We start from the raw sequence: 26747 nt of genomic DNA, 5'->3' as shown, positions 1-26747 counted from the left end.
TGCAAAATGAGAGCTGGCAAAGTCCACTGCATGGAAGCACCTTGCTGATTGCTCGCAGTACTGCATTGATGTCAATGGGTTCTTTGCATTTGTTAGCAAAAGCACATCAATTGTGTTGTCTAGTGCTTTGTTTTACACTTTTCCTATTATACTCTACCAACCTGGCTTTCTCCTTAAGGCAATAGCAGATGTAACTAATGTCACACCCTAGTATGTAGAGGCCAGAAGAACCTCTGTACCATTCACTTCCTACAGTCTATTTTCCCTATAGGTTTTATGTCTCTTTTTGATTAGGACTTCCTCCCATCTAATACAACATATGCTTATCCTAAGATTAAAGGACTATTAAGTTTTGATTATTTGATGTTAGATGTAATAATTTGATTATGATAAGCAGTGGGAAGATGTAGGTAAAAATTACCTGCCAGAAGCTTCCTTTTTCAAGTTAAACAAAAAAAGAGTAAACCAGCCAACTAATCATTAGTCCTAAGAAGGAAAAAAAGGCACAACTCTGTATCATAAATCTCATAAAATGCAGGAGCAAGACACGTGATTCTGAAGCCAAGCCAAGGTGAATGGCCAGGCATGGTCAGGCTGCCAACTCTGCCGGTGCCCTTCAGGTATATTACTGTCTAGTTGAGAAAAATACTGAGAATTAGTCCTATACTTTTACAGAGGGAAACAAATAGCCTGAGTAGATGTTCTTACCTCGTCCCACCTTTGAATAAAGAGTAGAGGAAATGGCTACAAGAGGAGAATTCATGTAACAGGCAGGAACTCACAGCAGGACTGCCAATCAAAAGAGAAGTTAGCAGGGCTAAGTGGATCAGAAGTCCTAATGTACGCCCTCCATTGCCTTGGGTTGCACCCTCTAACCAGGTGGGGTGGCTTCTGAGACAGGACATTGAACAAAGCTTCAGAAATGAGAACACGGTCTTGGTAGCTAAAGGAAGGCCATGTACGGTCTTGATTGAACTCTGCATCTTTCTCCTCATTTTCTTCCCATATTTCACCATCTCTCTATGCCTGAAGAATGCCGTTTTATTCCTTGAAGTTCAATGACATAATCAATACGTATCTCAGTGTAAACTATATCACCTATGACAGAATACTGGCACTATACAATCTCAAGTACAATAATGCAATGTCTTTAAAATTCTGCATGAAATAAAGTGTGATTCAAGAATTATATGAAAGCATGACAATCCAAATATAAAGAGCACAGACATTCACAAACATAAACAAATTTTGCTACTACAACACTAGTGGGTTTTTTAATAAAGGTATTATTATAAATTCTAAGCATTTAAAAAATAAAAAATTACTCAGAAATGGAGAAGCTATCATAAAAGGCTTGGTGGAACAATGACCACATTTAAATGTATAACAAACACATGATGATTATACACATTATAAGTACAGAGCAATGTATGCCAGTGTCAGAGATCTCCAGAGCTACCCTTCATCTGGATAATTCTCTGGAAAAACTCATGTAATCTAGAAGCTCTTATATTCATGGTTATGGTTCATTACAGCAAAAATTACAGGGTAAACTCAGCAAAGGGAAAGGCACATGGAGCGAAGTCTGGAGGGAACCAGGCACAATATTATAAGAGTCCTCTTCAAGTTGAGTTCAACAGGATGTCCTTAACTTCTTCAGCAATCATGTGGGACAGCACATGCAAAGTGTTGCCGACCAGGGAAGCTCCCTAAACCTGGAGACCAGGGATTTTACCGGGGTCAGCTTCATAGGCATACAGCACTCGCGTGACTGATTTCAGCTGCTGGTGGTAGTGGCACACGGAGGAGCAGTACTCCAGCTTGTGACAATCTGTTATCTAAAATGTCCAGTTTTCAACAAAACTTTGGGAGACTTGCAAAGAAAGAGGAAAGCACGATCCATTCACAGGAATAAATACAGCAATAGAAACTGCCTTTGAGGGAGCCCAGATGTTAGTCTTAGCAGACAAACACTACACAAAAGCTATTATAAATGTTAAAAGAATTAAAGAAATGCACTTGAGCTTTCCTTTTCACTACTTAAGTGAAAAGACATAAGTTTTTATAAAGCAATCATTACAACAATGTATTGCCTGTAACGTGTATAGACATAATGTGGATAACAATAACGAAAATGGGAGAAGAGAAGAGAGCTAATAGGAGTAAAGTTTCTATATCCTACTGGAATTAAGTTAGTATAAATATAAAGTAGATGCTGATAAATTAAGGTGTATATTGTAAGCCCAAGAGTAACCACTAAGAAAGTAACTCAAAAATATAGTTGAGTCATTAAAGAATTAAAATAGCATGCTAGGAAATATTCACTTCAGACAAAAGGGGGTAATAAAAGAGGAAGGAAAGAATGGGGGAACTGTATAAGAACCATTGTGTAGGCATTCCCTGATGTGGTCTCTCGATATTCAATAACCCAGCAGATTTTTAAATTTTTATTTTTAAAAATTTATCTTTATTGTTGAAAGTATTACAGATATTCCCTTTTTTTCCCCATTGGTCCCCTCCACCCTGCATCTGCCCCCCACCCCGGCCTTTACTCCACTGTCTGTGTCCATGGGTTGTGCATATACGCATATAAGTTCTTCGGTTTATCTCTTCCCACCCCACCCCTGCCTTCCCTCTGAGATCTGTCAGTCTGTTCTGATTTTAGATTGAATAACTTTACTTTTTAGGCTAATTTCCCCCCTCAAATTAGTATTCTATTTATGGTACTTCTTGTGTTTGAAATATTTTAAGCAAATTAAATTAATATGAATCCTAGAACAGATTTTGTTTTGGCTGATTTCTATATCAAATTTTCTGCTTCATCACCTTCCCCTTAAAAATATTAGGTTAATAATAGAACTTACTGACACATACAGACAGAGATACATACAGAAGTTCATATTGAGATGCACACTTTATTTTGTACCATTAGCTCTTTAGCTACATGCTCACCTGATATTTATTTTATGATACTCCTAACACTGATACAAGGATGCATTCGTTCATACACATGTTCTGGCACTACACACATCCAGAGGGATGCAAGTGGTCATTAATTTTGAAATGTATTTAAGTTGAAGCCATCAAAATAATCATTTCATGTCTCAGTGAATACCCTGATATCTCTTAAAAAGTAGTGTCCACACATATGGGTGTATACAGTAGACAATACCTAGGAATGATTAGTGGTGCTCATAATTATACAAATACTCAGAGCACTGTATATATTTACATATAACAATTATACTTTAGAAATGTAAGTATTATCTATGTTTATATAATTTTGTGTTCATAAATAATATAAAACTTTAACTTTACATAATACCATTCTAATGGTATTATGTATGAATATGTGTATATATACACATAAGACACATGCACACGCACACACAGACATATATACACCCAAGAACACCACACTCTACCATGAAGCATTAAAGATGGGCTTTGGCTCCTTCGGAAGCATGGGAGTGCTCCCCGCGTAGCTCTCTGACAGTTTGGCAGAAGGTTAAGCATTTAGCATACAGCCGTGAGAATCAGACTGCCTGTGTTCAACTCCAGCTCTGCTCTCGGCTAGCTGTGTGACCTGGTATCTATAAAATATAATAATAACATTGTCTTCTTCACGGTGCTCTTGTGAGGATTAAATCTTCTTAATGCATGTAGAGTCCTAGACTGCATGAGGCAAATAGTAAGCGCTCAATAAATTTTAACTATCATTATTGACCTTCCTGTGATGCTGCTCTTGCAGGAGATAAAGCAGTTTTTTTCACATCTGGAGCATGTGTTAAGTTTAGATTGGACTTTCCATCCAAGAACAGAGCTTCAGTGTATGTCTTTTATTGTGATGGTGTCTGCAACTATCACACCTTTATCTCTGATCCCCTTAGAGTTTCCAGTTGTCATGTACAGCTATTAGGAAATCATGGCTATTACCCAGGCGAGGGCTGCTTCCCAGGAATGAGCAGGCGCATTTATTTTGCCTTTCGTGGACTCCGTGTGTCATGGAATCGGGTGGCGGTATGGCAATGACACAGGCTATTTTGAGGACCTTCTATGTGGTCTGCCTGGTCTCTTCCTGTTTTGATGCCATTTATATATGAGGGCAGAAGATATTGGTTCCTTTTGTCCACTGTTATGTCCTCAACACGTAGAAGAGTGCCTGGTGCACAGGATCATAGATGAATACATCGTAGTAGCTCATAATCTAAAACTATTCACTTAATTCCCAGTGTCTATCAAAGTCCTTTGATTTTATTCCAATGTCAAACTACCTTTATATCTACTTACCAAAATATGCTAGATGCTTCTGTTAAATGGAATAATGTACGGTCTGAGCACCCTCCTTTCTTTTATGTGCATAGAGGTGCTATTTTATCTATCTATCAAATCTAATGCCAACATTTCTTTCATCACAAATGCCACCCATCTACCAAGACCAGCTCGGACTCAACCCATGTACTCTCCTGGCCTGCATGCCACAGCCTCTCTCTCCTGAACGGCACTGTCTTTACTGATGTATCTTTCCCATGTCATTTAACCACTTTTACATTCGAGTACAGTTCTTTGTATGTGCCACATAACGTCTCTCTTCAGAACAGGGACCTGGTCTGTTAAACTCTTGTACCCTCCATAGTGCATGTCAGTAGCAGCTATTTGCAGCAATAAATATTTAATAAGGACCTACTCAGTGCCCGGTACTGAGCCCAGTGACAGATTGGCTTCATAGGAAAGTGAGTGATATTCCCTTCCCGTGTTCTCAAAAATTGTTTGCTAAGTGAGTGATTAAGCGAATTCAGTTTGAGCACCATGCTGTTGCAGCCCAGGCCCTGGACTTGGTATCGGCTCTACTGCTTTAAAATCCAGGCTGTGTGTGTGACTTGGGAGTGATAATGTGCCCCTCTAAGGGCCTTGGTGTCCTGTTTGAAAGTAGGAACAATAGGTCCACATTGTAGCATCGATTGAAATAAACTGGGGGCTGTGAAGGGAGCTTGTAGCCAAAGCACCTGGACTGCAGAAGGTATCAAGTAAAAGTGAGTTTGTTTCTTCCCTTCGAAGTGTCATTTGAATAAAAGTAAATGGTTGGTCCTCAAGGGTGTCTTAGAGTCTTGCTCCGACTCTATCAACCTTCTTTGAATGGGCGAAAGGACGTTTTTTCTCTTAATGCATTCATTGGGATGGAAGCAGATTCTTACAGTGCCTGGCCACTAGGGATGCTATGGGGCCCAGGCCGTGCTCCTGCTCTTTCCTCCTTCTAGAAGCTCTCTGGAGATGAACTGTTTCTTTGCTGTGGTGCTTGTAAACCGCTGCTCTCCTCATATTCCTCATTAAATACGGGATTCTAAGTTTTGTTTAATGTACTTTCATTTAACTACAGAGTACAGAATTACATTTACTACTATTTGTGGGGGCACTTTCGCTTTTGCAAAATGCCTTCCTATCCATTATTTCATTCGGTGCCCATGACAAACCTGTGAGCATAGTAGGGCAGGGTCCAGTGCCGTCACATGCCTTTTGCAAATGAGGCAACAGACGCTCAGAGTTTAAGTGGCCTGCTGAAGGTCCCATAGCTTGAAAGTGGCAATGGAAGTCTAGCAAACTCGAGTCACCTGTCTTCAAATTGGTGCCCTCTCCATCCTCCTCGGCTTACCTGGCAAGCAGACGGACACTGGCATCTTCACTCTAGCAATTTCTCCATTCTTCTTTGCAGAGGCGTCCATCCTGAGCTACGATGGCAGCATGTACATGAAGATCATCATGCCCATGGTCATGCACACGGAGGCCGAGGACGTGTCCTTCCGCTTCATGTCCCAGCGCGCTTACGGGCTGCTGGTGGCCACTACCTCCAGGGACTCTGCCGACACCCTGCGCTTGGAGCTGGATGGGGGACGCGTCAAGCTCATGGTTAACTTAGGTATCGTATGAAGTACCCTCTGCCACTCTGTTTGGGCTTGTCTTCCCTTTCTTTTCTGATTTTCATTGGTTTGATTGAATTCTTTGTTTGTTTCTTGAAAGTTAGCTGCTCACTTCTTGTTTAATAGACCAAGGATAAAGTCCAACAGCAACAAACACCTTCTTGTTTCTGCATGAGGTTTCGATGTCAATTTCTGGTTTCTGACAGCAGTGGTGGTTTTTTTTTTTTTTTTTTTTTTTTAATTTCTTTTTCTTTTTTTTTCTTTTTTTTTTACTGGATTATTTGTTTTCTAAGTTTCCTTTCTTGGTTTTATGGAACTGTTTAGCTTTGTGTAAAACACGCTACTTTGGTCCATCTTTTGATCAATCGCATTCTCATTAAGTCCAATCCTTGGTCACCACTCAAAACAGTCAAAGCCGAGGGCAAGGACAGGCCAGGACATGGAGGCAAAAGGGGAGGGCGGGGCTGGAGGGAGCTGAGCTGTGTGCGTGCAATGAGAAATGCAGCGTTTCCAGCTCCGCAGTGACTATTCAAATGGGGAATTCCGGTGGCCTGGTGACGCTGGTATCTCCTTATACTTTCTCCCAGTGGAGAGCCCACGTCAAATTCTTTCTATTGTGCCACTGGAGAAATAATTCCGTAAGCTTGGAGTCTCTGACACGTGGAAGGAGAATGTGCCTTCTGATATGTACCCGTCTTGCTGATGTTCGAATCCATCGTTCAGCAACCCTTTTTATGATGATTGTTATGTCACACTGTTGCTCACCACCTACGCTGATCTCCTCAGATCATACATATCCAGTTTTTCTTAGTATTAAAAAATTATGATATTGTCAAATTTGGAGCTTTATTGGGAGAGGATCTGTTCTTCCACTATAATTACTCATAACAGATACTTTTGAAATTCCCCTGCTATGGCCTTACATTCTCTCCTGCTTCTACCTTCTTGATTCAATTTCTAATTAATCTTCTATAGGGAACCTCTTGATTTTTGGAGGAAAAAAAAATAAATCCTTTATTTCCACTGATTCCACTCCATAGCAAGTCCATGTCCTGTGTTGGCAGGATTGGTGATATGGCTGAGTCCAGACTTGCTAAGCCTGGATTTGTTTGGGTATGTGGCATGTGTCTGGATCCCGAGCTCCTTTTAAAAGATTTCAGTGGAGTGGCTTCTCAGAGACAAGGAGAAGACACGAGAGAGAAATGTACCCAGTGCAAGGCTGTATAAAACCCTAGATGGCCCGGTAGAAGGTGGGGTTTTGAATTCACACCAGTCTTATCTGCTGTCAGGTCAACTGGTCACGCTTGGAAAATGCCTATACTACAATCCTAAAAATCTCGGGGGCACAGAGGACTGTTTTGAGCAGTGGCTCGTTTAGTTATGTCTTTTTTTTTTTCCTTCCAATTTGCAGCTTTTACAACACTATGCCTTTTTCTTGTCCAACTTCATTTGATTTCAGTGTGTCTCTTGGTTTTTCTTTTGTCCGTGTATATGTGTGTTTGGTTATTTTTTCCCATCTCTTTTGCTGGATCTTTGTTGTGTTCTTGAGTTTCCAGTCTTCCCCACCATCAGCCATGGTAAATCAAAAGATGGTATTCAACCCTTCAAAGGCCCAAAGCCTGCGGCCCGCATAGCAAACAGCCTTGAGAACAGAGTGTACTGAGCAGCCTGCAGGGGCTGGCATACCCCTGTCCCTTGCACCTTCCCTTCCCTGCCCTCCCCACCTTCACCAAACCAGCAAAGAATTTGTTACCCGGAACCAACAACCAGGGGCAGATTGTCTACTCCGAAAAACAGCAGAAGAAATAAAGCACAAAAATTTAAAAAAAACACAAACCAAAAAAAACCACCAAATAAAACCTCCTAATAGCTCACAGAAAAAGATGATGAAGACAATTTTTGGCTCTGCATTAATTTCAAATAAGAGAGAGCCGTGGACTTAACAATGACTCAGCCCCGTGGGGTTCTGGGGACATGCACAGAGTCTTTAAACAGACAATTTTTTTTCCTTTTAGATGTTGTTTTGTAAAGATTAGAGGGCCAACTATGATGGGTCTTACGCCTTAGAAGGAAAAATGGGGACTGAGTAAGGAGATGGACAGATTATTTCTCTCTCTCTCTCTCTCTCTCTCTCTCTCTCTCTCTCTCTCTCTCACACACACACACACACACACACACACACACACACACACACAGAGTTATAGATCCACACACACACACACACACACACACACACACACACACACACACACACACACACACACAGAGTTATAGATCCTGTGTATATTCCTAGAAGCATTGTTTTTCTATTCTAAACTCTCGCTAAAATCCCAGAGATGTGCTTTGCAAACAGACTTTGCTTTTCTCCCCTGGCTCTCTTAGGGCCAGTGTCAAGTCCAGCTCCTGCTAAGTTGAGGCATAGCACCCCAAAGAGAGTTCACCCTCCCTGGGGAGCACTGTGCTTCCCCCCCAGGCAATAGTGACTGTTTTTTCTGTGAAGGGTGTGGTTCAACACAGGTTACTGGTTTGAATTTATTTAACTCTCTTCCAAACCTAACAAGGAAAACTGACCTTAAATTTCTTGAACTTGTGTATATACAACTCTTTATATTCATGCTTGGTTTGAAGGTTCTCCTTCCACACCCTCCCCAAGATATAGCCCTTCACAGATGTTTTCTTCCCATGAATTCATATTTCCCTTTTCTTGGTTATACAAGAATAAATACATTTTCAAGCAGGGTTGGCATTTACAATCATTCCTCAAGAACTGCCTGCAAATGATCACTTCCTTCCCTCATCCATTTAAATTGTGTCTCTGTCTGAGCACAGACGCAACTGATATTCCCATTTATTTCAAATTGGCCACACATCTAAGCTCATGATATAAAAGTCTAGTATGTATTTCTCTAGTGTAATGTATCTCCCAGTGTCAGGGTGACAAGTTTTTTCTAAGGGCCTTGTTTTCTGAGGCTGCGCAGGTGTGGGAGTAGCAGGCACAGCATGTTTTTAAGTTGTTAGCTATTGATCAACCGTACTTTGATCCTTTAGAACTAAAAGATATAATAATATTTTTTCATTACAGTATGTTTCAGGATTTAAAAAAAAATCTTGTCTTATTTTAATTTCACAATAACTTTGTGAGATAAATCAAGAAAACATTTTTGTGCTTAGTTTTACAGATGTGAAACGAAAGACAGATACATCTTTTCCAAGCTCACAAAAAACTTGGTAGCAGAGCTGGGACTAGAACCCATGTTTCTAAACTGCTAGATCAGCACAGGTTATCTTTTTACCTCCACAGATCAATATCATGGATCTATGATGGGACAGTCTTAATGATTTCTAACTGCTTTTCATAATGGCTACCTTTAAACATGCACAGAGAGAATCTCCTTATTTCTTAGTGCCTGGCTTAAATTGAGCCAAACTGCGAAAAAAAAATCAGTCCATATTGGTGCAGCCTCATTCACGGCCCTTTAGGATCCTCAGCAGAGTGCTAGGAATCCTTCTTCAATGGTGGAGGCTCATAGGAAGTGTCATGTGGTTTGGTTAATTGCACTCAAATTCTCCAGATGGTCTCTCTCTGGAAACTGGACTTGCTGACTACGGTTTTCTATATGCATCATCAAAGACACACAACTCTAGAAACATTCATCTCTTTCATGCTCACCCCCAAACTCTTCAATATAGAGAATAATCATTTCTCCTCATTTACTAAAATAAAATGAAAAACTAAATTAAACAAAATGAGCAACACACACACACACACACACACGCACATGCAGAGGCAGACAGACCCCCCCCCAAGGCTAAGTTGGAGAGGGAACTTTGATGATCTAAAAACACTGCCTTCCCAAGCTAATTTCCCTGATACATTTTTTTTTTCATTAAAAAATACATTCCTTGCTATAAATATCACCCTCTCAGAGTCTGTGAACAAGGGATTGGGGTAGATTTTTCTCCTCAAACCACTTATTCTTTAGGTAAAGTAGCAAAGTAATTCAGCACTTCTTGACTTAAAATAACCAACTGTCTGCCACCTTGAAAGCTCCAAGTCCTCACATTAGTTTAAAGACACCGTTCAGAGCAAAGAACCATCAGGGTGAACCCAGAAGGAAGAGTCCAACCCAACTTCTCTCTCTAGACCAGGTGGCCTAAGAATCAAAGCTCAGCTACCCAGAAACAAGGAGAGAGCTGCTCCTTGTTTACAAGCCTTGGGCCTGCTGCTTTAGGCCCCCTCTCCCCCCCTGTGGCCAGCATGCCCACACACCTGCCGCCCCTTCCCCCTTAGGCACCAGGAGGGGGCATTTCGGGTTTGGGTGACGGTGCAGCCGGTAGCTGAGGCCCCGCTCCTTCCTCTCCCCCTGCCCTCCCCTCCCGGTCCTCGCCAGGGGCATGGCCTCCTCTGCCTGGTGATCGTACCAGTTGCTCCAGGGCTGTTTGCTCCCACTTTTCTGTTGCGGTTGACGACACATGACAAACCTAACCGCACGAAATCAAACCCAGATTTTTCTCAAGAGATGTTCTTCTGGGGAACAAATAAGCTTCCCGCCTCCCTCCTCAGAAGGATTGGGTGTGATACATTGCTCCTGTTTGGATTTCACATAGTGTCATTCTTCCCTGTCCTTGGCCACTGCTTTCTTCTTTAACTTGCCCTCTTACAGTGGTTTGAAAAATTCAGGCGGTGGCATTGTCCGCAACAAGTCCTCCCAGCTACTGGGTCAGCCTCAGGCAGGAGAAGAACAGTTTCTAACTGTATTTTTTCCTGTCACTTTCTGCCTTTACTTTATCATTTTTACTTCTGCCTTTTAATATCTGACTTTAAAAAAATTATTATTGGAATTCCACCATCATAAACCAAATTTAGGTTCAGCTGGGCAGCTCGGTAACAATTAATCAGACACTTCTGTAACCTGCCCAGTCCCCTACGAACATCCATTGACTCCACTCAAGACCTTTGATGCTGTGAGTCCGTGACTCTAAACAGATATTAATAAAAGGAGAGATGCTTTGAACTCTGGCATGGAATAATTCCTGGTCTGGTTACCAGCAATGCAAAATTAGCCACCCTCTTCCCCCTCTATTTCCCGTTAAAAAAATAAAAGCAAAGAGTTGTCTCTCCTCAAGATGCAGAATCATGGGGTGACTTAGGTAGGACGTCAAAGGTGCCCAGGGCCTCCTCCCCATGTGCCTGTCCCGCCTTCTCCCTGAATGCTGTAGGCACTTGATTCAGCCTGAGCATTCGGGCAGGAAGGCAGACGGGCTTCATGAGCCGGCTGGTCTGGGAGCCTTTGAAACAACAGCAGACAACACAAGCGATTGCCCTAACATCACTCAAGCCCTCTTCCCCCACACCCGAGCCCGCCTCTCTAAAATCTGGGAGGGGTGTTTGTGCGGTTAGCTGTTTGCAAGTGGCCATTTTATGACAGGGAATGACCAGGTGGTGTTAACCCTTTCCTTACCTCTAAGGGTAATGGCGAGTCTGCCTTGGCAAATTTCTGTAGCACTTGGGGCCCGACCCGAGGAGAGGGTGGAGGGAGTTTGCTTTTAGAAAAAGAGAAAGGGTTAAATACTGCACCGAGAAACTCCACAGGGCAGATTTTAAAAAAAAAATGATCCAAAGTGTCAGACTGGCACTGTGTCTTTGGAATACTAATACAAAAATTGTGTTGATTGCTACTTTTAAGGATGGATTTTAAGAAAATCAATGGTAGGCGGAAATCGAATATAACCTGTATTTGGTGGGGAAATTTTTGAATAATTTTTGGAGTTTAACAAAATTAATATTTCAAATCCAGGTTTAAAAGACTTTAAATCACTAGGATTTGGGGGACAAAAGCCTACCCGGGTGTCTATTGTGGATATATATGTATACCAGTATATATCTCTATACATATGTGTATATATATGTGTGTGTGTGTATATATATATGTATCCAACTTTACTAAATGATATACTGTACATATACACCCACCCTTAAACTTGTGCAGACTGCACATATAAAATGGCCACATTTCTTGCGTGTGTCTGTCCCCGGAAGGGTGGACTGATGGTTCTGGATGTCTGCAGCTGTTACCTTGAAGGATGCGATTTCATCTTGCATTTATTTTTCCCCCATCTAGACTGTATCAGGATAAACTGTAACTCCAGTAAGTTCTCCCTCAAGTTTCATTTTGTTCTTTAAAAAAAGCAAAGAAAAACTGACTTTATTTTGTTTACTGTTTTATGAGCTGTTTTTGATTTGAGTTACTTTATGTTTTGACGATGGAGTTTGGGGGGAACGGGGGTTGAGAAGATGAAGGGCTGGGGCGATGGCATGGCCCGGGGCGTGGTTTCCGAGTCGGGGCAGGTCCTGTCTCCTTTCCTCGCATTTGCTCTACCTGCCGAAAAAGAGGAAAGGGCGCCTGGATAATGAAACTACTTGAAAATGAATTGAAATGGTAAATTTGTTGTTTTGGGGGAAATAACCTGGGCGTGGGGGAGGCAATACCAAAGGGCCTTAGAGCAACCAGAATGCACTTCTCCACTACCGAAAGCTTCAGAAGGTAAAAGCCAAGTTCATACCGCCCATGACCCAGGAGGTGGCCGCCAACTCTGGCATTTCTTTCCGGCATTTACCACTGTAGGGTTGTTCTTGTCGTCATTGTTCTAGGTTTAGACTTTGCTTCTGCTTTTAGGAGGGTGGGCAAAGCACTGCCCTTGGTGACAATGCAACATTCTAAGCGAAGGCCCCCCTGAGGCACATCCTGGCTCTTGGGAATGAAGCCTCCCGCCTATTCGTTTAACTTGACCCCATTCGAGTAGTTCAGCTCTTGAGGAAGGGCCTGGCTAGGTGAAGGCTGAGGGCCGCTCATGCATTTCTCCCTCTCCCCAGAGATGAACAGTCACTGGAGGCCGTGAGGAGGGGGACAGGAAGGGAAGAGAAAGGGTGGGTAGGAGGGAAAGGACAAGCCTAGATGATCAAAGGAAGAAATATGCTTCGAGTCCTGTAGTATATCATATTATTAAGGTATTCAGTAACTTCCTAACTAGGGTAATTAGGGTGATTAGCTGTAACGAACATCCCAAAATGTCAATGGTTCAACAAAAGAAAGTTTATTTCTTGTCTGGGCGAAGTCCAATGCAAATTGGGAAGCTTTCTTCAGAGAAGAAACTCAAGAATCCAGGATTCTGTTATGGGCCTGGCCCCCACTTGGAGATCTGGGCTCCCAGCCGCACCCCCAGGGGCGAGAGAGCGGGCCTGGAGGCCGCGCCCCGCGCTTTGCGGTGCTGCCCTGCCCGGGAGCGGCCCGCAGCTCTGCACCTGCCGTGTGTCAGGCGCGACTCCCTCCTAAATGCGGAGAAGCTGGGAAGTGTCCTGTGGGCCCAGGAGGAGAACATTGACGGGCTGAGCATCCGACACACACAAATCTCAGCATCGCTTCTGCCTCGTTTGCTTCTTTCTTTGCTAGGGCCTTTCTGCAGGAACAGACTCAGAAAAGGAAATAATTCACCTTCTACATTTCACTAAATATTTTACAAGTGCTGGCTAGTTTAACCTTTCCTGGGAGATGTATTTTCAGGAGGACAGAGGAATAAACCCATCTTCACTTTTGTTGTTGTTGCAAATGTTTCGTATAAACTAAGAAAAAATGGAGAAATGTGAAAAATCTATGTAAACAGCCACTTCCTAAGGAGGGTGCTGTGTGCTGTCTTGCTGTCATTTTCAGTTAAATTAAGCAATGTCCTATTTTGCTGTGTTTAAAACATTTCTAATTAGCCAGACATTCCTCATGGTGTTTAGATCATTAAAAGCCTAATTGCAACATTCTTTTTCTCCAGAGGCTGGAGCTTTCTCTTTCTTTAAGCAGCTTTATTGAGGTATGATTTTCATACCACAAAATTCACCCATGACAGGCCTACAATTCAGCGATTTTTAGTACATCTATAGAGTTGTCCAAACATCACCGTAACTGCATTTTAGAACATTTTTATAACCCCCTTCCCAGGTTTCCCTTATGTCAATTTGCAGTTAATCTCTGCTCCTGCCCTGTTGCCCTGGATAACTATTGATCTGTTTTTGTCTCAATTCATTTGCCTTTTCTAAACACTTCATGTAAGTGGAATCATTATAATATGTAGTCATTTGTGTCTGGCTTCTCAAAAAATTTTTATAGCACATCTGTGGAAAGTTTTCTCTTTTCCTTCTGCATTAGTTTTCAGAAGGAATTAAGATGGAAGGGGAACACATGAAGGTAAAAAACTTCATCCAGTGTTGAGTCTGGCATCTGGCTTTTGAGACTTCTATGCACAACCAAGAACTGGGGGCTTATTTATGAGGACTCGATTTTGTGCTCTATCCACACGTTACCCTTCGGTTCATCCCATGCATTCCATCTGCTCAGCCATGGAAAGTCTCTGTTAGACACATTTCAGAACCTTTTCTCCTAGAAGACAGGGGCTCTTCTCTAGGACACACATACCAGCCTTTTTCTTGGACCTGAATTTTCTATTCAGAGCCACCCACAGCAGCCCTGCGAGGAACTACGCCAGTAAAGATGGGTTCCCCACTTTGATCCCAGCATAGAAAGAATATGACTGGTTTTAATGCAACATTTAGGTAAAGAGCCAAGACTGGATTTTGGGAATCAATTTTGAGCTCTCATGATAAACCTTTAGCAAGGAAGTTGCTCTTGCTGAGAGCTTCAGAGAAAGGATCCACCGTGTCCACTGTTTGAATAGTGGCGGAACAGACACGAAACAGAACAAGACACGAGCCCTTTCAGCTAACCTAAGGCCTGCAGTGTTGGGGTATGACCTGTAGCCAGGGCCCTAATGTCATCACGAAGTAAATGACACGCGATCTTGAAGTCAATTTTAATTGTCGATTTAGAGTAAAAACTTGAAATGAAACCCAAGTGACACATTATGCAGAAGAATGCAAATGAGCATGAATCTTATTTAATTTATGCGTCTTATCCTGTGCTTTAGAGGACACATAAAAATTCACAGACATATTATTTTTATTGTGTCTCTTCTCTGTCGTATCCCTGGCATGACTGGCACTGGGGTGGAAAAGTTTGAGGAGACTACGCGGCTAAATCAGGAGAGCACAGGGGTGCAGGCGGGTGATTAGACCTCCCCGGCCCTCTCCTCCAGGACACACCGGCATTCGCAGTTAGGCCGTTTCTGTAAGAGGCGAGCAGGCCCTTCCTCTCCTTCAGCCTCTCACTGTGAGAGCTCAGGGGGTAAGATAGATCCGCAGCCTGAGTTGAGACGAGAGGGATTCCCTCTCACCCTCCGCTTTGTCTCCAGCTGTCGCTTTCATAGAAGCCATAGGGTGTTATTGTTGCTCAAGTTTCACAGCAGGGCTGCTTTTTTCCCTGGAAGGGACGGACTGAGTTCGAAAGTAAGTTCATGAACTTTTCCAGCAACTCTTTTTCTGGAATGCCCATCCTCTGGAAAGTCAGTTAGGTAAAACTCCTGAATGACATCACCCGTTTTTTTTCTTTCCTGTTTATCTGCCACAAAATGTTGTTTGTTCAGGGAAATGGCTGTTTTCAAGGGCTTGTGTGCCACTCTTTTGTAACGGAGAGAAGCGTGTGGAAAAGAGGACCACCACCGAGCCCCCCCCCCCCCCCCAGTGCTTTGTCTTTCTCCATCATATCTGTGAGATACATCACATTCTAAATCTCACTCCCCCTGCGTACCAAACCCTCCCAGGGTACCACGCCATCCATCCTACTCTGGCTACTACCAGCACATGTACATTAGAAATGTGCACATCGAGGTCTTTGGTTGAGTCGGGGGCATTGCTCGATTTGATTCATCTGGCAGGATATTTGGAAATGTGCAATAAGGAAATATCCAGCTTAAGACTTTTAAACGGTGAAAGAGCAACAGAGCTGGCAGTCATCCTGGCGCATTGAGCTCCAGGGTGACCTGGGACACTGCTAAGACAGGGCTGCTTTCTGGAGAGTTTCTGGAGGACGTCACCTGCTCCTCTGGTTTCAGTTGCATGAGGCGGGTACCCCAGGAGGCATGCAGTGCTGAAGGCAGGTACGGACTTCGTGTTGGTCTCCTGGGCGTTTGCTCAAGTGACAGTCTGTGGAATGGTTTGTCTCTTCCCTTGTCTGACTGTGGCTCTGCCCCGTGGTTTCCTAGCCCCTACTTTATTCTATCCAGTTCAAGCTGTGTGCCGTATGGCTTGAATGAATATAGGGAACTCATGTTAATTAAATATGAGTACAGAATGAATGACTACAGTGAACACATATTGAAAAATGTTCCCTTTTTCCCCAATCTTTCCCTCTCTCAAAGGCGAATTCTTCTGCATGTGGCCATTTTCTCAATCTTTCCAAAAAAGAGCATATATATCACATGGAAATTGTGAGTTTGTGTTTATGCCTCATTATTTAGGTATATGTAGAAACCCCCTAATTACTTTGAGCTTGAAGCCTTCCTAATTTATCTGTGACAAGCTTCATTTTTTTTCTTCTTAGACATAGAGGAGAAAAGAAAGAGTGTCATACAGAAATGTACTGACCCTTAAATGCCACCACGTAGTCATCTGTGGCAGAGAACAGCTTTGGTCATCTTGTCCACTTCCCAGAGACTGTTATCTTTGAATCACCATAGAGACCCATGATAATATAAGAGCTATAATGAAATAACATCAAAGGATAGGGTTTCTCCAAATCAGACCTCCCAAGACTACCAGTATTTACTAAACAGTCCTCTCACACCTGCTTGCCCAGTGCCTGGGTTTGCCTTTTGCCTTAGCTTCCCTGCCCTTAGCTGCTTAGCACCCTCAATTGCCAGTGTTTTGGCAAAGTCCACATCATGGGGGGGGGGGTCCTTGCTGAATTTAGGCATCACTTGATGAACTGCAGTTTATTTATTACGCTAGAATTTTGGTTTTCTGCCTTTTCTTTTTCTCCATCTTTCCTCTCCATGGTACCAGAATATGTGACTTCATTTTTAGTTTTGGTTTACCTAGAAATCCCAGGGCTGAATTGTTTGGCTCATTCCTTTAACCCTGAAACACTTACCTCGGGTCAACCAGGAAAGCGGACTTTATCTATATTAAAAGTCTTCTGGGAAGGAGAGTAGAGAACCCTCCTTGGTATCTATCCCAAGATTTGAAATAACCACTAACTGTCGGCCGTCTGCCTTGGTAGAGTTTTAGTGGAGATGGGAACTCATTAAGCAGGAGCTTATATATAATATTACCTATAAACTCCCAACACCACGCCTGAGACTTTCTATTGCCATCCCAAATGATTATGCTCCACTTCAGTGCTTAAAACCTGATTTCGAAAAGATAATATAATTTGTTTCTCTTTGGAATGCTTTATATTTCTTGTAATATATAAAACACCTCAAGTGTAAGTTTATTGATAGCATCAATCATAGCCAGATTTAAGTATGGTAATAGGATGCTTCCCATTAAACTCTTATGTATGCATGTATGTATGCGTGTATAGTTATACAATATTATAGTAGTTAAGTTGGTTTCTTCTAAATACATTTTAATTCAGAATTACTTTATTTTATTTTATTTTTATTTATTTATTTTTATATATCTTTATTGATTTCAGAGAGAGGAAAGGAGAGGAGAGAGAGAGGTAGAAACATCAATGATGACAGAGTCATTTATCGGCTACAGCCCCCAACCTGGGCATGTGCCCTGACCAGGGATCGAACCCGGATCGCCTGGATCCTATGTCGACGCTCAACCACTGAGCCATGCCCGGCCGGGCTATTTTATTTTTAAATAGTTAAAAATTATACATGGAACAAAAGGCAAACTTGTAAATTTCTCCCTTTTATTCCTAATCCTAGTCCCTAAACCCTTTCTCAGAGGCAACCCAAATTATGTTGTAGTTTGATGTTCTTTCAGAGGTAATCGATGCGTGTTCAGCATATAGTAACTACCATCCCCCCCTTTCCTTCCTCTCCTTCCTCACACAGTGTTAGCACATTCTTCTGAATCTTACTTTTTTTACTTAAAATGTCTTAAGGACTTTTCCATGGACTAATATAAAGCCCTACTTTATTCTTTGTAGTGGCTACATAGTATTGGATTTTATGGAGATAGCACGCTTAATTAAATTAATACGCTACTAATATACAGTTAGAGTTCTCTCGGCGTTTAACTACTACTGAAAGTAAGAAACTGTAAATTTTTCTTCATTAGTCTGCATGCATGTCCAGCAAGATCTATGAGATAAGTCCTTCAGGGTGGAGTTGCCAGGGCAGCAGACAAGTGTGTCACATCACACATATCGATAAATATCACCAAATGGCCCTCCGAAGACGCCGCAGAGATGTAAATTTCTGCCAGCAACGTATGAATGTTGGCCTCTCTTCATCCAAGACAAGCACATCGTATTATGAAACTTTTTATTCATTTTCTCAAAATAGCTCTTCAAAAATGTTCCTGTCACATACTCAAAGGAGAGCCCATTGTCACCCGTAGATGTTTTCCTTCCACCCCTTCACTTCCTCAAATATACAGAGGAACCATTGTCATTCCAAACTTCGGTGACCTCTTATATCAGAAAACTTTTAATGGAAATTTGCTATAGCAGCAATTTATACATTAATCCTCTTTTAGTAAACAGGGGTGGAATAGAAAGTTGGCACTATATTATAGTAGCTCTGCATCATTGTCCTCCTTCGTTGCTGTTTCTCTGTGCTGTAATCCCATCAGATGGAGGCATTTTAGTGCAATTACAAGGAGCAGGGAGGACTCCAGCCAAGTAGCCTGGGTTCACCTTTGTCTAATACCACTAATGAACTATGTGTCTTCGGACAATTTACTTCAGCTCTCAGTCTCCTCAGCTGTAAATGGGCATAATCACCGTATTTGCGTCTTTGAGTAAGAACAGAACCTAGAACATCACATGTGCTCACTGTGTGGTGGCGATGTTGGTGGCGATGGTCATCACTCTCCTCTATCATCGTATTGCAGCTGAGAAAGGATCTTTTGAGAACTGTTCTTGTTCAAGAATGGATAGCTATCCAGTCCTGAACCATACTTGGTGTTTTAATAGATGCCTATGAAATGAGCATCCTTACTTTCTCCATTCATGTCAATTATAAACTCTTTTCAAGGTCATCAGAGTTGCATTGGCTTCCGCATCAATAACATTACTAATAAGACTGTTGATGAGGCCATCTTTGCGTCATGTTGGGATTTTTATTTTCCCTCAGGGCACTATGATAAATAAATGTTGATGTTAAAACTCAGAACTCATAAAAATGTCTTGACTTCATGAGCTCTTTTGTCTTTGTGTTTGGAACCCAGATATCATTTTAATAAAAGCTTACTAGTGTTCTAAAAGGAAAATATTATCTTTAAAATACACAGATCTGCATTTTACAAGGAGCAATTACAAGGAGCAAGGAGGCATTATCTGAAGATCTGATTAGATAATATCATTTTTGTGACTTTAATATCTTCTGATATCAATTTTGCATAATCTAAGTGGGAACTAAAATAAAATAGAGTCAGAGAAGTAAGAGTTTTTGTGGTGAGGGTGTAGACTTTGGGCTGAGAACATTACTGTCTGTTGGGAACTCCTTGACCAATTCCTGTATGGCTTTAAAAATCATCAAATTCAGCCCTGGCCAGTGTGGCTCAGTTAGATGAGCATTGTCCCATGCACAAAAGGTCACCAGTTAGATTCCTGGTCAGGGCACATACCCAGATTGTGGGTTTGATCCCATGATTTCTCTCTCTCTCTCCCCCTCTCCTTTCCTCTCTCTCAAAAAACAAAAAAAATCAATAAAAAACATTTTAAAAAAAGCATCAAAGTCATGCATACCACAGTGAGAAAGGCGTAGAAAAGAATAATCCTGTTCTTATGAGATCTTGTATTTTGGTTTCAGTGAGTTTCCTAAGGCATAGCCTGATGAGTCAATGTGTTAAGCAATTTCCACCTGGACCTTTGGGTAATTGAAAGTACACATAGGCTTGTGGCTTAGTCCTTATGAGATCTATATGTGATGCTCAGAGAAGTAGAAAATTAATGACCATTCAGCAGTTAGAACTACAGTACCATCCATCTCAATTTCGGAGAATGTCCTTTGAGAACAGGTTAAAAGAGACCCTAACAGAAGAAATTTTTCCTTTGGTTGCTTTAGCTAAGGCCACTCTTTCTGTGGTTTCAAAATGGTCTCTGGGCTCTAGAATGCAAATATATCACCTTTCTATTTGCTTCTTTGAGGTGCAGTGAGTTCCTGGCATGGAAAAACCCACTCAGGAAGGTACTTTAACATTGACAATTCATCTGGACTCTAGAAAGGATAAAGGGGTTGGGATTAAGCACCCAATTAAATTGTAGATGAGAAATGAGATTGAAGTATTAAATTAGAAATAAGCGGCTTCCAAAGGACAGTGTGTTTCTTCTCATGGAAGGAAGAGCAGGGAAAATAGCAGAGAGGAAGGGAAAAACAGACTTAAGTTAAAAACACAAGACCTCAAAAAGCATGTAGATGTAAGCAAAGTTAATAGAGTTATTGAATTCTAGGAAAGACTGCTAAATAAAGGAGTAAAATTTCTCTCTCTGAACATGGTAAAGATAGGCAAACACCTTGCCAACTTAGGCATGTTCTATTGTGAACTATCAGATAAAGAGGCAATATATGGACTCCTAGAACTGTTTGCCAATCCCGGTCAAGCCATGGTACTTACTCTTGGTAGTTATGTAGTTTGTAGATATATACATATATATAGGGGTGTCTTATGTCAGCACAGCCTAAAATTTTTATATTGATGGCTGCCACTGTATGATTTTCATGACCTGAAGCTGCCTTGGATATAGTATATGCTCAATAAATAAATAATGAAGTCAATGCACTAATGAAATGTACCCATTCCTCTACTTTAGTTTACTATTTATACAAGTACTCTTAGTAGTTACCCCAAGAGATATAGGCCCCCAAAATGTAAACTACAATTTTTTGATCTTGTTGTGATTCTAAAAGGAAGAACATTAACTGAGGAGTGGATTTAGTCTCTTACCCCTAATAATGTGAAAGAACAGATATTATGTTCTCTATAAAATGAGGAATTTTAGACAAATGAAGATTTTTCATGAAGTCTGACTTGGCCCAGTTTTGGTTGGCATCAGACAAATGTCATGAAGGAAGATGAATGTGTCTCAGTAGATATACATGTTGTCTCCCTCCCTTGTCTTCATTCACTTATTCTAAGAACATTTTCTGAGTTAACTGGATTCCAGGTGTTGACATCAGTTTGAGAGATTTATCCAATGGATTTCCAAGGAAAATGCAAGGAATCCTCATTGACTGGGCACAGCCTGCCCCATTTTTTCCACTCTGTTTCTCTTACAGGAGTTGTATCTCAGGTGCACGTGTCATTTCTAAAATCCAGATGAGTCTCTCATAGATTTTGTTCAGTGATGGTGCATTTCAACATTCAGTTCAACATAATGGGTTTTTCCCCCCTAATGTATGTGTATTCCTCATATTGAGGCCCTGAGCACTGATCTGCTCACCCAGGTCTTTTTCCTGATTTCTTTTTTTGTTTGTTTTGGCTTGCCCTCATCAACTGACCCCCTGCCGGGAGCCACACAGGCTGTGCTCCTGCTCTCCTTGGAATGGCTGATATTTTAGGCACTGCAATTTTGTGGATAAGTAGTGTTTTGTTTTTTTCTTCTATTTTTAAAGATTTCTTTTCGACTCCTACCCATCTTATTTCTCTAATTCCCACAGTAAGGTTGGTGAGGTGAAGAGCTCCGTTAGTATTAGTGTTAGGCAGAGTTTATATTTAGAGAATTAGGAAGGACCGCTACTTGAGTGAGGTGGAGAAGGTGCAGTGGCCATTCGGCAAGTAACGTTATCAACCCAAACTCTCCATTTCTGTCTGCTGACAAGATAAATGCATCAGTGGATGTACTTCCCTTTCATTGTGCCATATATATGTCAAATCTCAGTGGGTTTCACCCATCTGTCATAGAGGAGAAGATTTTAATTTGAATTCTAGAGTTTCTGGAACAATTACCCAGAAAGTGCAAGTTTCCCTACTGATTCAGAGCATATGAAAAATAGTTATTTTCTATTTTAAAATTGATTTTGAGAAGACAAACCTAGAGACCAGGGGATGCGGCTTCTAAAAGAAATGAAGTAATTTTCTGGCTGTTCTATTAGGTGGCTAACATCACAAAGATTTCTAGATCAGTTTATTAGAAGTTAGGGAAATAAACCTTAAAGAGATGCATACTTTTCCTTCTAAAAATGAAGCTGTTTTAGAGTAAATCTGATTATGTAAAATCTGTATACAAATAAATATTATGCTCCCATACCCAGAGCTTTAGGCCAACCCTTTGTCAGCACCAGTGTTCCTAGTTGCTACTGGAAGGGCCCTACTTAGGGACTGGGAAGCAAGAGAGGGTTTCAGGGGATAAAAGCAAGTGGTGTGGAGTTTAGTTATAATGATCTGAGTGTCCACTTTCCTGAATGGCAGAAATCATATTGCAGTGGAAAAATGTTAAAAGGCACATGTGTTCCAAAGGAGACAAAATGTAATAGAGATCGTGTCCCCTGAAGCAGTCACAGAAAGGTTATGGGCTCAGGATCCCCCTACAGGCCCAGTGGAGCACATTTCAAAATGCCAGCTTTCTGTAAAGGGGGAACCAAGGCTTGTGGCAGCCAGGCGCCTGCCTGAGGTCTCAGGATGGTAGCAGCAGGCATGGGTCTTCATAAATTTCATTTTCTGATTCTCAATCAAAGGAGCACTCTTTGTCAGTAAATCAAGCCATCTTTAAGTGATGACAGGGACTTGTTTTTTCTTCAGAATTCGTTTTAAAGATACCAAGTAAGAAAGGATATTATGGCCTAAACTCCTGGGTGTGGGGTGAACAGCAATATGAGTAGAAAGAAACTTAGCTCTGAAATCTAGGAGATTTCAGAGAAATGAAATTGGTGCTCTCCCCAAGTGTGGGCAGGATAAAATCTAAAGCAATAAAGAGGGTGACTCCTCTGTCCCAGAGGTAATAAAAAGTGAGAAAATTAGAAACACTGAAGGTGGAGAGAAGGCCCTGTTCCCTTCCCCTGAGTGGTTTTCCTGTGGCACCATTAGGAAGCCCTTTCCCCCTTCCCCCCCAGAGCCTGCAGGAAGGAACCACCCGCCACCGCAGGGAGGGTGCCCGCAGGAGCCGGAGGGCTCGAGCAGAGACGAGGCGTGGAAGGGGCAGAAGCAACCGCGAGCGAGCTGGGCCCACGGGAGACGGGGCCCCAAGGAGCACGCAAAAGAAGCAGCCTAGGCCTAGTGTGTTTCATCGCTCTAGAAAATTCTGCACCTTGCCAACCTTACTGAGAAAAAGAGAACATGAAGGAAGACAGACGAAGACTATATGTTGAAGCCACTGGACTAGGTGATGGCTAGAGAAGGGTTATCATCTCCTCATGAGAAGAAATTGAAATTAAACTCACCCGCCTTGGCCGGTGTGGCTCAGTGGGTTGGGTGTCATCCCATGCACCAAGAGGCTGCCGGTTCAATTCCCGGTCAGGGCCCAGGCCCAGGTTCAGGGTTCAATTTTGATCCTCGGTCAGGGTGCGTGCAGGAGGCAGCTGATTGATGTTTCTCTCTCACACTGATGTTTCTCTCTCTAAAAAAAAACCATAAAAAAAGAAATTAAACTCACACTGTACACCCGTCAGTAGTTAGAATGTTTAAATTTAATTAAACTGTTTGTTCACTTATCCTTATTTATAAACAAACCCCTTTTTGATAAAAGAACCAAAAAAACAACAACTTATTGATTGTCTGAAATAGAAACCCCAGACGCTGTATGACCCTAATGACTAGGTAAGTGCCCGGGTGCCTGTTCCTGACGGAGCTTATCCACACCCCTCATGCCTGTAGAAAACAGGGCGAGAATATCGCTTCCCATTTCAAAGGCATGGACGCTGGGCACTAAGCGAAGGCACGGCCCCATCCTGCCCCCTCCCCACATTTCCCCTGGGCCCTTTCTTCTACTTCAGCACAGCAGAAAGGGACGCTGCCAAGCAAGTCCATACGCAGGACATTTACGATAAAATTTTGAAAAGCTTTGCTATTATGTAAGCGCATCAACTTCCCATATGGCTGTGAATGATAGTAAAACAATAACAAAGGTTGATGGTGTCCTGAGGCCAGGCCCTTGAGGTGAGCGGTTTGTTTGCAGGATTTGTGTGATCTTCAGCACAGTCTCACGCGGCAGGTGTGATCAGCGCACTTTAGAAATGAGACTGGCGACGCGAAGCCCCCTGCCCGCCCCAGGTTCCCTCTGCTTGGCCCCAGAGCCCCTGCCCCACACCGCGGCATGTGTGCCTCCTGCTCCAGTGCTGGGGTGTTGGTGCTCCAGTGCTGGGGTGTTGGTGCTCCAGTGCTGGGGTGTTGGTGCTCCAGTGCTGGGGTGCTGATGCTCAGGTGAGGGCAGTCTGCCCGTCCCGGACAGGTGTCGATGGTCCCAGTGACGCCACTTCTGGTCACTAATAAATCCTGTTTCTTTAGGGAGTCTTTCTGTAACCTTGACCTTTCCAGAGCGAGGCTTCCTCAGCTCAGCTCCACAGGGACATTAGTGTCCCGTTCTCGTTCATAACTAGTCTCTAAGGCAGTCTTTAAATCTCTGCCTGAACGGTACTTGGCGTCTAGGGATGCTTGGGGAGACAGTGAACTGGGAATCATCATGCAGGCATAGAGACGACCGCTGAGAAGAGGGTGGGGTTAGAGCGACCTAACTGATCATTGCTGAGTCACCCCCACGTGCCTAGAGCCTGGTTGGCCTACTCCTGGTAACACTGGTATTTTCAGTCTTTTATCTCTTTCCATTATACTCTAGTACTGTAGTCTTAGCAAACAGATAGTGGTTGCCCCAATTCCTCAGGCTCTCTCATACCTCTGTTTCTACATCCAAGCTTTATGTTATACGCTGTGTACTTCATGTTATGCACTGCATACCCTTCCTTCCCCTCTTTTTTATTTATATTTTTAATTGAGTTTTCTAGAGAGAGAGAAAGGGAAAGAGATAGAGAGATAGAAACATCCATGAGATAGAAACATCCATCGGCTTCCTCCTGCACGCCCCCTCCTGGGGACTAAGCCTGTAACCCAGGCATGTGCCCTGACCAGGAATCAAACCGGTGACCTCTTGGTTCTACCACTAAGCCACACCAGCCGGGCTGCCCTTCCTTTCTGTATCTGTCCAGCCAGCGGCTGTTCGTCTCTCACAGCAGCTCAGGGGTCACCACTCATGTGAAGCCTTCCCTTCTACCCCAGGCAGGCCTAGGTTTGTCCTCTGACTTCCCCTAGTTGATTACACATCTTCCAGAGCTCTCATCCCGCCTCTGGACTCCTCCTCCCATGTCTAGTCATCATTATCTTCCCACATTAATGTACATTTATTGAGTTAATTAATAATTATAAATGTAATGACTTGAAACTTTGGGCCACAGGAGAAATGTGCATGGATAAATACAAATTTCTTAGTAAGAGGATAATTATTCCATATTTACAAAGGGGGAAATGTCAGCAGATCGGATGGAAATGCCAAAGATCACCACGATAAGGACATTTGTCTGACTCCTAAAGAGAAATATGCTTTTAGAAATCCTTACTAAATACCACTGTGTTAGAAGGCTAACATTTTACACGAGGAGGTGTGATCTGAAAGCAATCTAACCCTTCTTTCCCCTGAATGTAGTGGTTCAGGGAGACTTTTAAGGCACAGATTACTTTTGTGCAGTAATGTTCCGTACACGTCAGTTTTATGTAGGTTTTATGCCTCACCTCCACCCCTAGCTAGACATCTATACCCATTCCTGTATTATTTTTATAGGCCTCTGAAACTTCAAACTGGCCCTGAAGAGTATGAGGAAGATGCCTTGGAGCAGAAACACAAAACAGAATCAGCAGCACAGGGCACAGCGCTGCCTGTGGCAGGAGCAGAACTCCCAGGCTCACGGAAACCTGCTCTGCTGCTCGTCAGCTCTGGGTCCTCTTTGATTTCTCTGAGCCATCCTTATGATCAGCAATAGCTATAACGTCCCTGGATGAAAAATATCTGAACGGAAGCCTGGTTCCCAACCACGTGATTTCCATGCCCGCATTTTTAAACAGGCACCAAAACCCACAGACGCTCTTACACAGCAGAAGCATCGGTTTCCCCAGGCCTCCTGGGTACTGGTCTAACCTTTCTGATTTGTCAAAGAGAGTTGGTCCTTCTGTAAAAATTTTCATAGGAGACAGGACTGGAATGAGTGTTTGAAGAAGCCGAGTGTACCCAAGATGACTTCCAGGGTTTTCATGGAGGACTTTTGTGGCAGCCAGTTTAGAATCTTATGTGAAATGAGCGTAGGGCTGTTTGACTCATTCCAAGTAAGGTCCCATTATTAAGAGTGAGGATCTTCATCTACCAGGTCACAGCGGCCAAGGGTGCGTTCAGTCCCGGAGGAGTTGGACTGTCCCTGGTAAAGCTGATTGAGTGGTGCACATGACACACATTTATGGGTTTGCCCAGGATGAGATATATGTAGTAGAAACAACAGCAAAAACCAAGACTCATATGGGCCAACATTTAATGAGCATTTTTGTGATGGGTGATATTTTCAATTTTTATATATATCATATCCTTTAATCCCCGCAACAGTTATATGCAATAGGCGGGAGCATCTCCATAATTTGTGCGGCCGAGTACAAAATGAAAATGCAGGTCCTTTGTTCAGAAAGCAGGGAAAAAGCTTTTTTCCTGTATTTCACTGCCTCTTTCATATCGAACTGTCATGCTGTTCTTTGTTGTTTTTCTTCTGGCTCTCCGATGTGCTCCGCCGAGCACGGAGATG

General features: G+C 42.5%; 1 protein-coding gene across 8 annotated transcripts in view; it reads left to right on the top strand.

Annotated features, from left to right (window-relative positions):
• Positions 1-26747, top strand: part of NRXN3 (neurexin 3) — a 1308313-nt gene that overhangs the window by 432582 nt on the left and 848984 nt on the right. For 6 of the 8 annotated variants that reach the window (XM_087818808.1, XM_087818802.1, XM_087818795.1 and 3 more), the window contains 2 exons: positions 5711-5914; positions 12038-12064. In XM_087818808.1, coding sequence (XP_087674934.1) covers positions 5711-5914; positions 12038-12064 — 231 coding nt within the window. The remainder of the gene's footprint in view (positions 1-5710; positions 5915-12037; positions 12065-26747) is intronic. The other 2 variants (XM_087818817.1, XM_087818819.1) reach the window with 2 other exon arrangements.

This window comes from Miniopterus natalensis, chromosome 1 (genome assembly GCF_054644295.1).
Source record: "Miniopterus natalensis isolate mMinNat1 chromosome 1, mMinNat1.hap1, whole genome shotgun sequence".
Classification (NCBI taxonomy): domain Eukaryota; kingdom Metazoa; phylum Chordata; class Mammalia; order Chiroptera; family Miniopteridae; genus Miniopterus; species Miniopterus natalensis.
Note: the sequence above shows the minus strand (reverse complement) of the source record. Positions and strands in the feature narration are given on the sequence as shown.